Here is a 17,769-nt window from a genome sequence, read left to right as displayed (position 1 = left end):
TATCAGATAGTTAAATATTATTAATATGACACATTTAGTAAGACAATCAATCTATTAACATCACAACTACCACTGCATGCGCATAATATCTATTACAAACCTCTCACAACTGCGAAGCTTTTTAACCCATATCCACTTCCGGTTCTACTCAAATTACAAGCGTGGTTTTCCTGGCGCGAGGATTCTGTGAAATGTAGTCCTAGCCGGAATGCCAGGCACGACTTAAAAATAAAACACTTAGATAAAATAATAGCAACGTGTTCATTGCCATTCACATTTCATCTAAATTCATAAACATCGCTAAAAGTATATTTAAATACACTCAAGAAAATTTCACACGCTAACGGCACAATCTGAAGACTACATAGCCCAGCACGTCGCGCTATGAAACCGAGGCAGTGTAAACAGTACTTCAGGAACATGAAAAGATCGGATGACAGTGAGAGGGAAAAGAGGAGAAAGGTATCGCTTGTAGTATTCTCTCAGTTCGCCAAGCACCACATGTAGTTGTGGAGTTTGTAATACACCGTACAGCGTGTCCGTTGCGATATTGCACGCGCTGGTTGGTGCTGTGTGTTCATTTGAAGTGCGCATGTGATGCTGCTGATTTCTCCTGTAATGTTTGCTTTCTTTTATCGCAAGAGTTCTCTGTACAGAGTCATGCGGCACACACGAGTGTGTGTTGAGGCACAGCGCGGGGGGAGTGTTTTCTGATGACTGCCACACACTGACTTTGCCGGAATGGCTTGTGTAGCGGCATTACAGGGCTTTCAATCATGCTGCTAATGAATGAAGTCAAGAGAAGACGCGTGTCCATGTGTTTGTCACTCTGCAGGTGTATCTGCTAACGTTAAACCAACTATTCCCAAGATGTTTGACCAATTTATTGAAGAGCATGGGTCGTGTTTTTGGAGTTGACGGGTGTTTCATCCATGAGCTGGTCTGGAAATGAAATGGGTCGTGTTTTTAATTTAGCATAGACCGTGTAATAGAAATAACAGTTGTGGTGTAGCTGTATTTGTCTGAACTTGTAACTTTTCCAGTGTGTCATTTTGTGAAGCATCATGGCGTGAAGCTTGTTGGTCCTGATACAGTGATATATTGGTCTTTATTACAACATAAACCCTGGTTATGAAGGGGTTTATCCCACTTATTACATGAGAAGTTAGATCGGACATAGAAACATATTAATTTGAAGTTTTTATTTTACTAACATCTCGCTTGCATCAACACCATATAGCTTTTTGCATTCAAGCAGGTATACTTTTTATCAGTTCATGCATTCAAACCCATGACCAATATGAATCAAGTATTCCAGAGATTAATAGGGTTTTCTTTAAGAGTGTCCAATTAATCAAAGCAACAAATACCCCTGAAGTGAATTTCTTATCTAATAATACCACTTTGATATATTTGGTCATATCCCATACAAGGTCTGTCAAGTTTGAAGTCATAAAGGATTATATGTTTTTTTCATATGTATATAAAACAAATGTCCTCCTAAAGGGTACAGAATGCATCAAAAATAAAATCCAGGACCAAATATTGCCCCTTTAATGAGAGATAAAGGAACATTTCTAGCACCCGTCTCTAATCATTGATTAAATAGATGGAAGTAAAGTTTAACAGGCCGGGATATAACAATGCTAAATGTAGGCCTATTTATAATTGTACTTGGCAAGTTGACATGTCACTTTCTGATATTGTCTGTGGTTGAGGTGCTTTGGTTTGATAGTCAAAATACATATACTAATTAGGGATTTTGTTTGCATTCCAAAGTGTTTGATTTGATACTGATAGTCGACATGACTTCAGTGAAGTTATTAGTTATCAGAAGTTTTGCAGCCCATTTCTCTTTCCTGAACCATACCATTAATTTCCCGTTCCCTTTTCTTTATTTTGTTCAGTTTTAGTCCGCTCGCTCTCTCTGATGCATGCTTTTGGATCATGTCTGACAGTAGGGAATCTATGTAGTGTGTGGTTCCTCCACTTTATTGCAGCTGCCACAGGGACCAGATGAATCTGTCTCTCTGAGAACTTGATCCAGCTAGTTTTGGGTCTGTACAGGAGACGGACAGACTGACAGCTCTGCTACCCTGCCACAACTTATCTCTCTCCTTCACAAAAATAAAGGGATCAGGGCAGACAACCGCAGATCAGCTAGACTGAGGAACTGGTATATTCCTGCGGTGCCTTAATATAAAATGCATGTCCGTTTAATCATAATTATAAATAAAGGAGAGTACATTGTTGTCTCAGCCATAAACATGCACATTTATGCCCCAAAACTAGCCTATAGGATGTAGCCTGTGAACGATCCTTCTCAAAAAGGAATTATATTTATTCAAGCTTTGCCAGGCATTTTCTAACCATATGTGGCACATGTGTATGATAAAAAAGACCACTTCCATTATCATGGACTAAAAGAGGGAGACTATTGGCTAATAGCCTATTAAAAACTGACTTCATGCTTTTAGAAGTAGCCTTACATGGCCTTCAACCCGAAAATACTGTTTTAATAGTTTATCAAGAGACATTGGACAATCTGAGTTTCTGGTTTTAACGTTGCCAGGGTGACCACAAATATCCCACTCAAGTATTATTCAATTATAAATGCCATTTTGGCCTCTTTATTGTATTTGCAGAGGGCCCTGTGTTGTTTTTCTTTCCGCACAGTTGTGAAATAGAAAAGTGAATTCTTGTTGTTTTCCTCCTTCCATCTGTTAACCATGTTTTGCATTTCTTCACACTCACAACCTTGCTGGCATTCGTTGCTGCTTTTGACACCTTTGTTGATGACTGCCTGGTATGATTATCTTTTACTGTGATAAATAGTGCATTTGATTAAAATAAATAAATGTTTATAAAAAAATAGTAGTCAAATAAACAAAAATTGTTAAATAAGTAATGATTTTCATTATTTCACAGCAGCAGTGTACGTGAGGAGCACAGAGGGTTGCCAGATGTTCAGAGGCTTTCACTCGTCCCGTCCCATCTTTCAGAGAGTTCTCGGCTCATTGGCTTTCTCGGCTCGTGTGTTTTGCTGGAGAAAGCTGTTTAGGCTATTTCGTTCCTGAACACTCATTAAAATGTTTTGTGTTCCCCTTGGCGATTCTGTTAAATTAACAGCTAGCTTCAGTTCAGGCCTGATTATGAGGCCACACAGCCAGTCTTGATTAATCAATTTCTCCCACAAAATGTTCCTCTGTAAATTAGTGTTAAAGTAACGATTTATAGGTCCTAATGCCGAGCCGCTGTCATGTCGGAGCCGGTGTTTTAGCGGGAGGTGGTGTCACTTTCGGCGTAATCAGCAGCTTTTCTGCCCCCCCCTTGTCGTTTTCCCCCTCTCTGTTCGTCACCGTATGCCTACGTCCTATTAATGAGTCCATAATAGAGAAACAGTGTCGGACAGCCACATAAAACACACTCAGGAATACATAATTAGACCGGTGTTCAAGCTGCGCTAGGGGCAGATTTATATCTGGTGATGCAAAAAGAAAGAAAAAATGAAAGAATACACAGAGGCAGTGTAGTGTAGCTCATGACTTCTGATTCCTGAAATCTGAAAGGACGGAAAAACAAGCGAGGGAAACGAAGGAGGGTGGGAGTGTTAGAAAAAATACTGCCACAGTTGATAATGATACCATTACACTAATGGAGGCAGCAAATGAAGTAGCAGGCGGACACTGTGCTTTATTGCCATAGGGGGTCGTTTTCTGCTGCATTCCTAATGGCTGGAACCGCTGGTATTGATCAGGCCATCATACCGCTAATCCACACGCGCATTACTTACTGTCACAGCACCGTGTCAGTCTTTCCACTGCTGCCACGCACAGCCCACCCTGCTCCCTTCCCACAGGCCCTGCACAAGACCCCACAAAGCCTGTGATTTAAGGGTCGAGGGTTGGATGGTGGTCATTGAATGTCCCCTAGTCAGTCTTTTTGTTTTATGATACACAGAGGGATAGTGAGTGGACTCAGTGATTAAGTACAGGCATAGGTGTTTGTTTAATTAAGATGTAACACATTATCTGCTCTTCTGCCTTTTTTATGGTAGTTAGTCTGTGTTTGAGTTGAACCGTGAGTGTGCCGCTGTCTTTTCTAATGGTTTGGAGCTGTAAATAAGTCTAGGCTGATCCATATCCATTGGTGAAGCCATCTGCTAAATGGCAAGTAAAAACACCTGCCTTGCCAGATCCTTGATCACTTGTGTTTTACTGGACTCCTGGTGAAACTGTTTCCAATTAAAGAATGGCTGATATGACAATAGGCATCAAAAAAGAGGAAGCAGATGTTCACTGTGTTTTCACACTTAACTCATCTCAGAGAATTTTTTATTGCTGTTTTTAATTATTATTGGATTCATTTTATACAGGTATTGTTTTTAGGCCTAGAGTTTTTTTTCTAATATATAATTAAATGTAACAAGTGTTTAATAAGTGTCGTTTTATTACATTTATTATTGCACAATAGTAATATCTTTCATTCATTTACTCTGATGCAGCATAGTTGGCTAACTCCTTAGTTATGCCCAAATTTCATTACACTACCTTTCAAATGTTTTAAAAAGTCTCTTGTGCTCACCAAGTCTTATGCTCACCAACTAATGTATCCTTGCTGAATAAAAGTATGAATTCAAGTATTAATAAAATCATAAAAAATCATACTGACCCCAAACTTTTGAACGATAGTTTAAGTCACCTGAACCAAGGTTCATCTTTAGGTCCAATTTTTTAAATGAACTTTTAAAGTTTGTGTCTAAGATGAAAATGTTTACTTAGTGACGAGGTACATCCTCAGATTATCCTATGTTCTTTCCGAACTTTTTTTCATGAATGCTCCAGTTCCTTCCGTAAGCCCTTAGCACCTGATTATGAAATCCGCTTCATCACTAATGGCTTAAAGCTCGATTAATATGTACAAACAGGCCTTACATCAGCTCAGCCCTGTTCTGCTGTCTTCTCCGCAGCCCCTGCCCGGCCTGAGCCATCAGTCTCGTTTTCCTGTATCAGCATATCGGCAATAACCTCTGCCCTCTGCTAATCAAACACTTCACCTTAAGGGAAACATTCATTCAGCTCTCTCATTATGATGGCTTCTGTGGTCATAAAGATGTATATTTATATTTCCCCACCTCGTTGCTCTGCTGTTGCAGGGAAACTAGATATTGATCTGGATATTTAGTCATTTCTTTCTGCTGGGACATCAATATTACGCTAACATGTATGCGAGCTGTGCTTGACCCTGGCCCCTGTCTCTATCCGTTCTCCCATTGGAGCTCAGTGATATACTATTCTGAAAAGCAAATCAATGAGTGAATATGAAGTTTGAGGAGTAATATAAGGCGACCCTGAGGCCTATAGCAGGCGCATTGATCCAATGTGTGGATTAAGGTTGATTTGTTTGTTGTGAAGCTTTTCACCTTTATATCATCAAGAGGTCCAGTAACCCCCCAACCCCCCCCCCCCCACCACACACACACACACGCATACCCACTCATATCTCGTAAATGCCTTTTATGGTTATTTCCCTCATTTCCATTACATCTTATTTGCATTTACTAAGAATATTGATCATATAGGCTCAGGCTGATGTTCATGCTTTATCAGATATTCATGTGGTTTTGTATTATATAGGCCCATATTATGCACATTATGAACATCCAGTTTGGTGTCTGACCCTCTTTATGGTTCTATTTAATAAAGCCATTTTTATAAAGACATTCATTTCTAAAGTTGGCCTTCAGGATTGTTTCTTCTTAAAAGGGCTGATCAGATTTTATGTTCTTTTTATAGTCTGTCTAAGATTGTAATTGGTTTTATGAGTCATTAGGTGGGATTTGTCATTTGAATTCACCTTCATTGTAGCATTTAGATTTTATTTTTAAATCGAATTGCGTTAAAATGTTACTTGTAGTTGGTTTTTATTCTTGGTTATGCATATCTGTCAATACCATCCAATATGCATTTGAGACGGAAAGCAATCCGAGAAGCCACCTATTTTTAGTTTTGTGAGCCGTGTCAAATGCATCTACATATTAGGCCGTTATACTGTATTTGCATGTAGTGCATTAGAGTAGATTGGATTTGTATTAATTTTTTACAAATTTATGTGACCAGCTGTAAACTCAATTCGATAACAATAATCCCTGTTTAAGATGCATTTATGATCAAACCGATCACAAGGGGACGACGCTAAATACAGGTGTAAACGGGGTCTAAAACATTGAGCTAGTCCACTTTCAACCACTTCCAGAGGTAGCCTCGAAAACGCTTTCGACCGGTTTGCTTTTCTAGTGTAAAGGTTCATATGGTCGAATGTGTTCCAACAGCCGCAAAAAGACCTACACCTACTCTCCGCATACTGAACTAACAAGAGTAAACGTTATGGGAAGTGCGCTCGCCAGACGGGATTCAAACTTTGGTGGCTGCAGACCGAAGTTTGGTTTGAAGACATAAATGTACCAAGCACAACGTTCTTCTACGATTTCTAACACGCACTCACAGCGTTCGGCATGGTCTTGTGGCTATACGCTCTCCGTGCATTTATCAGTCGTCTCTGGTTGCATTCATATAAATTGCTTGAGCTTATTTTGTACATTATATCGGAAAATAAAAACATACATTTAACTGCCAATCGACTCTCCCTTCAACGAAATCAGGAAGTGGTTAATTGAAAGTGGACAAAATAGATTGATTAAAACGCCAGGTGCAAACAGGAATGTGAACTGATTTACCAAAACTCTTCTCAATACCAGGTGTAGGCTAAACAGGGCCTTACGTGCAAAGTAAGGCCCAAACATGCCTCAGTTATGTATGGCTCAAGGGGGAGCTCTTGAACATTCATAGGGGTTGATTTGGCAGCTATTGGCTGATCAGTGGTGATGTATAGTCAATAATCAATGTGATCAATTACAATAGGGTCACCTCAAAAATGCTTTGAATAAACATAAGATTGACCTTGTAACCTAGACCTCAACAGTTTAGTCCTAAGGGGCTTGGCTTCCATTCAAATTAGTTTAAAAAAGCCTTGTGATCAGTATTCTTCTCATATATAAATAAATGATTAATGAAATATTATAACTATTACATTTTTATTCTTTTTTTTAACATTGCATAATGCAGTAACATGGAATGTCAAAAAATAAGAAAAATCACTCTATAATTTTTCCATCTGGCTGCTCCACTGAACAGCAGGCCCCTTCTTCGCTGTTTATTTGTGAATTTATTTTCTTGTGTAATGGCTCACCTTTTCTTGTAAAGGGAAACTAGCTAATGGCAGCCCTTTGCCCAACATCTGCTTCCTATTGCCAGTCCAAAGTCCCTCTTTCACTGGAACTACAGGAGGCCACTTTCACTAGAGCCTGTAAACACTAACTCTTAATTTGTACATCATAAGTTATGTTCTAAAAATGAGGGGAGTTAAAATGGGCCTGAGCACCTGGCGTGTGTGTGTGTGTGGATGCCCAATGGGTGACGAGGCACTGCCCCATAGTTGTACCAGTTGGAAGGCTATGCTTTATGTCTGCATGCGCCAGACAGGAAAATGTATCCTGCCCTGCCAACCGACTGCTGCGGGTGCGCACAGGCAATGGATTTAGAGGTAGAACCAGGAGGCTTTTAGAGGCTTCTCAGATGAATTGGATGGATTTTTACCTGCTGTTGCTTATAATGTAAACTTATTTTAATTTAGATGGGTTGATTGATCAATATTTTGAATGATTATTTTGTATCAAGGGAATTGATCCTCACATTAAAGATATTGTTCCAAACAAAGTGTTTTTTTTACCTCAGTGATAGGGATGCTAACCGATGACCGTTTGACAGATGGTTGACCGTATCAACGTTAACCGATCAAAGTTGTCGGTAGTCGGTTAAAAAAAAAAGTGATCTCTAAATTAGGCTATTATAGACAGTGGACTAAACGCTACTACAGTTAGCCGTCTCATTCCAAGATATTTTTGTGTGAAGTGAACAAATCCCTCAAACTCAATTTGTCATAACTCGCCTGTTTTTACTTAATAAACCAATAAAAACATTTGGCACGAGGTCACAGCGTTTGAGTTCGCGCGCTCACAAGGTTTGCGAAAAGTAAAGGCTACAGGCAGGGCAGACGACAGGATGAAGCGTGCAAAGAAAAGTAGAATGACACAGATGTAAGTTTCAACTTGTGTGATACAGTGCTTAAATACAGTAGAAGGCACACAGTGAGTTAGACCTGCCTTGGCCGGTGCGTCTTTTACGCGTTCTGAAGGTGCCTGTTTTATCCATTTGGTTTTATTGTGTTGCAGTCTATTAGGCAACATTCCGCATAAGATGGGTTTAGATTTGGAAATACATTACATCTACATTTCAGTGGTAACAGATGTTGATGATGATCATCATCTTTCTTTATTATTGTTAGCATCTTTCTTTATTAGTGTGTGTGTGTGTGTGTATGTGTGAGCGGGAGGCAGAGCGGCAGAGAGATGCGACAGAGTTGCGAAATTGCAGGCGTGGCTCGAAATGGCTGTAATTATTTTAAACTAAAAAACTGTTTTATATTTTAAACTAATCGGTTAACCGGTTTCAACCGGCTAATGAGGCTCGGTGGTCGGTCAAGAAATTTTTAGTTTTCGCCATCCCTACTCAGTGATCATATTATTTATTTAGTGTAAAATTTATGCATCTCTTTGTTCAACCAAGAATTAATATTCTGCCATTTACTCACCCTCATGTCATTCCAAACCTGTCTGTCTTCTGTGAAACACAAAAGAAGATATTTTAAAAGAAAAGACAGACTAAACAATATAAGTCAATGGTCATCAACATTTATTTGGTTGTAAATCATTAGTTAATCGTGATTTTTCTGAAATCTGAACTTTTCTTGACGGGTTACTGCATAATTGAGTTGACCGATGAAATCAGCTGTAGGCCGGGGTTTGTGTTTAATCAATTTGGAAAATAAATCTTTTACATTTTTATGCTTAAGATTGAAAATGAGGCTTTGGTTGTTGTTTGAAATTAAGTCATCATCTAATATGATGATCAAAATATAATGTTACTGCAGAAATGCTGGTAAAGTGTGTGTGTGTGTGTTAATTGGGATGATCGAGATAACCATTGCAACATTTTGACTTCTCACAGTTGTAAACCAAAAAAACTTACTCATGGATACCAATTGTTTAACCGGTTTGGAGATGTTTTCCCATTTGTCAATCAATTTTTTTCAAATCTTTCGCTTGTCCTTTATGGGGAGCTGTTTTTTTTTACCAGTTAGCATTGTTTTGAAGAATTTATTAATCACTTACTTTAATGAGGTCACTTTCAGATTTTTTCAGGAGTAAGTTCAGTTTGAATGTGGTTGTCATTCCTGTAATGGACTGAACTCTTTGTGAAGTGAACAGCAATACGCATTCAGAAACAGGAGTGACATCCATATTTAGCTGCAGTATGTACAAGGCCATTGTTTTCTTCACTTCGTCACAACTTTTGTTGGCATTTTGAAAGAGTGGCAACACCATATCAACAGGTTAAATGACACCTTGTCAAATGTCTAGTTTGTGATGCTTTTGTTTCAAGGTGAGGAACAGGAGGAGTGAAAGTGAGAGCGCTTGAATGACCACTGATGCATGACACTGGCCTCTCATTACTGTCTCTTCTGCCTTTACCAGTACACACACACACACACACACACACACACACACACACACACACACACACACACACACACACACACACACACACACACACACACAGAGTTTTGGTTGTGAGCGGTGGCCTATTGAACACTCATTGGTATGCTTGTGGTAATTTTACTGTCAAAAATCCCTCTCTCTCTGTTTCTGGCTATGTTTCTCGCTCTCTCAGTCTCTGTGCCCCTGGTCATCCAGCTGTAAGTTAAACCCTGAACTTCTGTCAAGCACATGATCAGGGCTGCATAAAGAAAGCTGCCTCTGTTTTGCTGTCTATCATTTTCTCTGTTTGTCTCTGTCTCTGTCTGATAGGGCCAGACCTCTCGTCTCTCCTGTTGTTTATTTAGATGAGATCAGCCAAGGTTGGTGGTTCAAGTTCAGCTGTTATGGTGATGAGCAGACGTCAGTGTCCTGTTCTCCTGAGGCTGGCTGAATGGAAGATGTCTGTCCCATCATGCTTTATTTTAGGGGGTTGTTTATTGCACTTGGTATTTTTTGTTTTTTTGCTGCTGCTGCATCTCCAAAAGCCAAACTTTAAACATAGGGTATGTAATAATATAATCCATGGTTTAAATGCATTAACACATCAAGTTACTTTAAGTCATTGGTGCTTTTTTTTTTCTTTTCTCGCTTTTAGAGTGTACTTGACCCTTTAGAGGCTGATGAAAAGAAACCAGTAAGGAGTCCCAACTTCGTCAGACTGTCAGAATATTTTACTTTAGATTGTTTTGACCTTATGAATATATTTTTTTGTTATCGTCAATAAATTACTTGTGGATCCAAAATAAAATATGAGTCTGTGTGACTGTGGGCCACAGCTCTGCACAGTTTTACTCCAACCCTATCAAGCACACCTGAACCAGCTAATAAAGGTATTCAGGATTACTAGAAACGTCCAAGCAGGTGTGAGTTGAAGCCGCAAGTGAGTTTTCTTACGACATTGTTGCGAAATATACGCCTCACAGCTGTAGGGGGAGCTCGTTGACAAAACATGCGACGACAAAAGTGAAAATCAGCGAAGAAATAGCTAGAGTTGCCGAATGCCCCTTTAAGTAAATTTATTCTTGCAGTACAATTTATGGGTCACAACCCATCAGAGTACTACTAGTTTAGACATTTAATATGCCCCACACACATATTTTGAGGAATGTTCTTAACAGCAATGCGTGGTATTGTTACATTAGTCGTCATATTGTTACGTTTATGGAAAATAATGCTTTGGTTATTTTTCATTTTTTTTTTTTTTTTTAATTAAAGCAGTATTTTTTTGCTGTTGACTTGTTACTCCGTCATAGTTTGCATAAGGAAGTATTTTACACTTTTGGTGTAACTATATCCAAAAAATTTTTAGAAATGTAAATTACTTATTCAAAAAATTGCATAAGGTGTTATGCTATGGTGTAAATGTAAAATGTTACATTATTTTTAAAAATGCCTGTTTTTAAATTATTTTTTTTTAGATACAGCCCTGCAAGTTGACTGAAGAGGTTTGACAACATTTAACCCTAAAGAATAACAAAAAGACACCGCGTGCGCATACTCACTCACTCTCAGGCGTGCATACTCGCACTCACTCAGGCCATTGTTACACACTTAAAGCTAACGTATACATTTCTTTCTGTGTATGTGTGTGTTTTGAGCAGCGTAACACATTTTTGCTTAATCGCATTGTCACACATAGATTGCCTGACATTTTCTCCATTCGTGGTGTGTTTCTGTGCGGTTGACACTCTTGACAAGCCTCCTCGCCATTGACTGATGGCACGTATGGATTGGACTAATCCAGGAACCTGGTTCCCTTCTCTCTCTCTCTCTCTCTCAGACACACACACACACACACACACACACACACACACACACACACACACACACACACACACACACACACACACACACACACACACACACACACACACACACACACTGTGTTCCTTCTGTCCCTCACACTCAGACAGCTTCGGTTGGATATCTCTGTTTGTAATGGCGTTCCCTGCTCAATGATGACAATGGGGATTAAACTACAAGGTTTTTTAAACATATTTCTTCTCTTTTCCTGGTTTTCGAAGAAAGAGAGCTTCCTTATCGGCTCCTCCAGGATCCGCATCATCCCTCTCTCCTCTCCTCCGCTGCCAATTACACAGCGGATCATTTACTTCAAGGGTATAAATGTTCCAACACAAGTATTAGCGAGCAGAGCTGAGTCGCTGACAGATGTACCAACTTTAATTCTCTACTTGTGTGTTTTTTTTAACTTTAATTAATTTATGTATCATCCTTTCTTCCCTCCCGCTCATTCGTGATAATCTGGGTTGCCATGGCGATGGGGAGGAAGTGTTGCTGCTGTCACTCCAGTGTGTTTTTCAGTTAGCTAATGTATTCAAGAAGACGGTAAAAGAGTAGGTAAACACTAGAGAATTGAGTCTGTGTGTATGTTTAGATCTGGGTCTCTGATGGGACAGTGAGTGGTCTGCTGTCTGATGTGTTTCCATCTCTGAACTTATTACTTGCACATAGTCTTATTCTTTCTCTATTATAGTCGTTTTATTATTTATTTCAATTGTCCCTTTATTTGCAGCATGCACTGTGTTCCAAAATATAATGCAAGTGAATCAGTAGGATTTTAGTACATTCAGATTTTAGTTTTTCAAAGAAAGTTTGTTTTAATCCATCTCTTTTTAGATCACCAGTTTCAATATCTGGTATATCAGGTATGAATAAATAATGAATAACTACTAGTATCTAATATAATATGTACTAGTCACAATTAGAATACATACTAGTCAGAACTGAATAGTTGATATCTGAATGACAGATCCCCATAGAAGTCAATGGCAAAAAAAATAATTTGTTACTAGTAACAAAAGAATAGTTAGCCTACTAGTCGAAATAAGTACTAGTATCTAATGAATAAGTACTAGTACCAATTTAATAGGCACCATAATCTAATGAATAAGTACTAGTAACTAGGCTCTAGTATCTAATATATAAGGACTATCCAATGAATAAGCACTAGTATCTTTAAAAAGGTACTAGTACCTAAAGAATAAGCACTAGTAGCTAATGAATAAGTAGCCTACTAGTACTTAATGGAATAGATACTAGTATCTAAAAAATAATTACTAGTAGGTTTAGGCTAAATGATTAAATGTTAAAACAGCTTGCCATAATAGCACTCATCTCAGTTCGCGATCTTACAACGTTCCATTAAAATCAATAAAGTTGTATGCACTGACTGCATAATGATTATCTTACTTGAATTGTGTCTTTGTTTGTAAATGAGAGGATTCGCGAGCCTGCATAACTCTGCACTGAACAAAACTTGCATTTTGAGCGGTGAGTGGATTATACATAAACACCTCTGGTTGGCCATTGCGTTCAAAGAAATCAACAAACACGTCTGTAATTGGCTACATTTCTCACCGCTGCAAAAACACGCTGTAAGGAACATTTCACATTCTCCAGAGCGCAACTCAAAAACACGAATATTATATTGTTACAGTATCAACTGATGTTGCTCTCGCTTTTGTTTCAGAGTGCTTGTATTTAAATGTGACGACTTTTTCTTTCTTTTTTTACCCATGTTTTACCTAATATTTTTAACAAAAAAATTAATTTGTGATCAAACATTAATTGGCTTACCCCTTTCAGTACCGCTGCGGACCATCTAGGGCTCGCGGACCCCTTGTTGAAGAATATATATATATATATATTAGACACTCACACAAAAACAATGTGTGTTTTTGAGTGGCACATCTTTTACCCTCCACAGGACCATAATTCACTCCCACCTCTCTCCACCCAGATGACTCCTCCGCCTGAGCTGGGTTGACCACTGGTCATGTGGTGTTACGCAGGTCAGTAGGAGTAATTATTTCTAGCTGCTGAATACACACTGAAGATGAATAGTTTTTGAAGAGAGTGTAATGTGTGGCTGACCCATGCTGACACATGGTTCATCCCGACTCTACAGCCATGATTTATCCCCTCGTTCTGTGTGTGTTAACCAGAGGAGGGTGACAGCGCTCTTAGCTTCACTTCCATCTTCATCATGGAGAACAGGAGAGAGGAGAGAGAGGCTAAAGGGATGCCATTGCACTCATCATTTCCTCATCTCTCTGCTGCCTCATATAAGGGACTTATGTCTGATCTCTGATTCACAAAGCAAAGGATATGCTGAGACACTTGTAGCCCTCAGACAATGTGCCTTTTTTTTCTTTTTAGATAAAACATGACGAGTTCATCTAAGGCCATAGTTTTACCATTTAGATTTAAGCGATCCAGTCACAAGTGGACAGTACTAAATTCAGGCGTAAAAAGGCTGTTTTTTGTTCAAACTGAAAGTCTTAGCGCTCGATTCTGATTTATGAACTGGTCACAGTACTGAACTGACCTGAGCTGAACTGATAAAGTGGATGCAGACAAGGATGCAAATTTTCTATCAAATAGTTTCCTTTGTAAAAAAGAAAAGTAGGACAACACGTGGTATTTTTTCATCAGTTGTTGAGTGGATAGAAGCATATCTGAATGCAAGCATACAGTCGATTGTAAGGAAGGGCCGATGTTTAAGTGGACTAAATGATTGGAGGTTCATACTGTTAAAAAAATAATAATAATCTGTCGCATATGAGCAAAAAACAAACACAATTTTTTTTGTATTTGGGCTACTTTTGCCTGCAGTCTGAATATAGCAGTGTTGTGTGAACTAGCTATGTAGTAGATTTGACCACAAGTGTCTACAGGACACACATGTATGTTGAGGTTTAATTACAATTTCCCACTTATTTCATGATTAGCAGCATCGCTTCATTAGTTGTTACTGATTTGAAGAGATTTTGTATTCTGCTGTGTTTGTAATTCAAGTTTGGTGAAGTCAAATTTGACTCATAAAGGATCTAAATGTTACAGATTTGGGCTGAATTCAGAGAGCTCAAACTTTAAATGGTGATATTGGCTGTACATTTTGAATGTAGGCCTACCTATATTATTATTTCTCATTTATGATTTATTACTTAAAGTCGAGATGTAAGTGAAGTGTCAGATTGTGATGTACATCCGAGTGAATGTATTCTAGAAAAAAAAGAAAGTAGGATGGCACTTGATTCTTTGCATCAGTTGTTGAGAAAGGGCTGGGTTTTAAGTGGACTAAATGATTGAAGTCTGTCATCAGAGAGATGTCTTTCGTTTCACTGGAGGATTGAGTTATGACATTTTGGTTAAAAAAATTACGAAGTCGATAAATAAATAACGCATGGATGAATTGTTCACAATAGGATCAATAACATGCATTTAGAAAATGGATAATTTTATTTCATGCTTAAAATGTTGTTGATTTTTGAATGTATTAACAGCAATCTCTTGGCTGACCATATGAGATTGGATTACCAGACCTAAAATGGTTAAAAAATTAAGCTAGCATAAACAAGCATATCTGTGTACTATAAGAGGCAGTGTTAAAGGGATAGTTCACCCCAAAATGAAATTTCTGTCATCATTTACGCACCCTCAAGTTGTTCCAAACCTGTATGAATTTCTTTCAAGATATTTTGAAGAATATTGGTAACCAGGTAGTTGACGGATGCCATAGATGGATGCCATATTTTTTTTCCTACTATGGAAGTCAATGGGTGCCTTCAAAAGTTTGATTTCCAAATATAAATCTATAAAATATCATTTTTTGAGTCCAACAGAAGAAATAAACTCATACAGCTTTGGAACAGCTTGAGGGTGAGTAAATGATGACAGAATATTCATTTTGGGGTGAACTATCCCTTTAATTAACACATGGGCGTCTGCAGCCGTTCCTGCCGTGAGACACTCGGTATAGGGCCAGAGATTTGTCACTAGGTGGCAGCTGGACATCATGAATGTATCTGTTTTTGCTTCCCTCTCTCTCAGCAGATGTTAAAGTGTAGTTTTTTTATAGGGTGATGCTGCTCTATGATGGCTTCTCTTGCATCTGTGATGCTGTAAAGAGCCCAGGAGCATGACCCGCCCCGCTCCGCCCTGTTAACCCTTCTGATTGGCTCTAATTCTTAGTGGCACAGTACATTGGGCACATGACAGTAACGGTGTTCCAGATCGCTGGTGAGCGAGCCGCCCCAAAACACACCCCACATGCTCTCTCCCACACACACAAACTGGATCGTGTTAGTGTCACTTCTGTTTCACTGGTCTCATATGAACTTAAGTGCTTAAGCAGACTGTTCAATATGCCACCAGCAATTACATTTTCAAATGGGTGGGTTTGCAAACATCATCTGTGTTAATCTGTCTGTCACTGCCCGAGTTTCTGCCGGAGGGAGGAAAGAGGATTAAGTTATTCAGGCCCTGGTAGAATATTCTCTTTGTTCACCCTGACTGAAGGAGAAGTAAATAAGGCAACAAGATTTCATCCTGACGAGTTAAAAAAAGGCAGATTCCTCCTGCCATGTCTCTTGGATTTGGCTAATGCTGTTCAGACAAGTCGTCCTCCCAGAATCTGTTTAGAAATCATCAAAACGTGAGAGTTGTCCAGCGCTGGGAAACAGCAGAGAGCGGCATGGGCTGTGGAATATGAACTTGCATGTTTAGGTATCGATTATACAAATTTCCTGCTTCGATTCAGCTCTGATTCACAAACTCTTAATTTGGGTATATTTAAATGACAATTTGCTTATATTTAAATGACAATATGCTTACACATGAAATTAATTCTATCTCAGATTATGCTGTTGATTATACAGGAAACCATTTGTAATGTTAGAAGGATTTCTATTTAGTGGCCAAGCACCAAAGGTACGTAGGCACCTAATTGTAATCGTCAGTCGTCGTCTTCTTCTTCCGCTCTTGATGCACCCCAGAGAACCGGTTGTGGGAAATTTATGAAATTTGGCACGCAGATAGATAGTCTGAACATTAACCACATCAATTTTGTAGTCTCCAACTCAATCCTTCTAGCGCCACCAACTGTCCAAAGTTTCACCTACATTTATGATTGAACCGTAAGGGCTAGAAACAAAATTCTAGTCATGTGACACTGGAGTAATAATGCTAAAAATTCAGCTTTGCCATCACAGGATAGGAATAAATTACACTTTAAAATTAAACAATGAAACAGTCTGAACACATACACAGCTCTGTTTGTGCTGTATAATAGGCTACCAAAGCGAAACCCATGTCTTGATTCACAGTGCCAGGGAAAGCTGACAGCAGTGGTAAAATGATCTGATTTATTGTCTGAACTACCAAGAACAGAGTAATCAGTGTGTCATGCTGGGATTCTCAGCTGTGAGTCTACAGCACAGTCCCTCACACAGTAACACGTTCTTTAGCTCAGGTTGACAGGAACGCTTTTAAAACATCATACACCAGTGTGCCTAAATGTTATTGAGTTGTTTATTGTAGGATGATCACAGCTCCTGTTCTTTTCAGCTTGAAACGCTCCGAGCGGGGCAAGCATGCTCCATCACTCAGCTGGGCCAAACGAGCGTGACGCTCCCGCTAGCTGAAATTTAACGCCTCACCCGCTTATTGATCCTTCCTGCAGAGGAAAGAGAGAGAGAGTGGGTGAGCAAGGGGCGGCAGGTCTAGGCCGGACACTGTCCTTGACTCACTGTCTGTTGGAGAGCCCTGGAGGACGCACCACTTCCACTGCCCTCCACATCAACAGTCTCCTCCCTGGGGCTCACTGCACTTTACAGCAGGATATTGATTTTGTAGGAGGAATGCAAGAAGGGGGATAGCGAAAGAGAAGAGGAGGAGGATGAGAAAAAGAAAGTAAAAGAGACAAACTGGAAGCTTGAACAGGCGAAGAGGAGAAGCAAAGGGAGATATTGAGACATAGAAATGAGGGTTGATGTGTAACTGAAGTGCTTGACTGAGTTAAACCACTCTTAAATATTTGAACCATCTTCAGCCAATACAAACAACCATAGTGCAGTAGTCATAGCATAGTGCTGTTATTCTTAAACTATTAATGCAAATTAATTAGAAATAAATGGTTCAAATATTTACTCCATAGCCGATTCGTTTTTTGGTATTGTGAAATGCGAGAGTTCACTGGTATTGTTACATTGCAAGATCCATGTCTAAAAATACGTTATTTTATGACACTTTTT

At 39.1% G+C, this 17,769-nt stretch overlaps 1 protein-coding gene across 2 annotated transcripts in view; it reads left to right on the top strand.

Moving 5' to 3' along the window:
- The first annotated feature begins 302 nt into the window (after nucleotides 1-302).
- fto (FTO alpha-ketoglutarate dependent dioxygenase) overlaps nucleotides 303-17,769 on the top strand; it is a 569,808-nt gene continuing 552,341 nt past the window's right edge. For both annotated transcript variants that reach the window (XR_013203652.1, XM_077228927.1), the window contains exon 1: nucleotides 303-462. Coding sequence is in view for 1 of the 2 variants with exons in the window: in XM_077228927.1 (XP_077085042.1) it covers nucleotides 385-462 (78 nt within the window). In the remaining variant the exon portion in view is untranslated. The remainder of the gene's footprint in view (nucleotides 463-17,769) is intronic.

The sequence above is a fragment of the Siphateles boraxobius genome, unplaced genomic scaffold (genome assembly GCF_051911475.1).
Source record: "Siphateles boraxobius isolate OS27281-9 unplaced genomic scaffold, OSU_SipBor_1 130, whole genome shotgun sequence".
NCBI lineage: Eukaryota > Metazoa > Chordata > Actinopteri > Cypriniformes > Leuciscidae > Siphateles > Siphateles boraxobius.
This window is presented reverse-complemented; position numbering and strand designations above follow the sequence as displayed.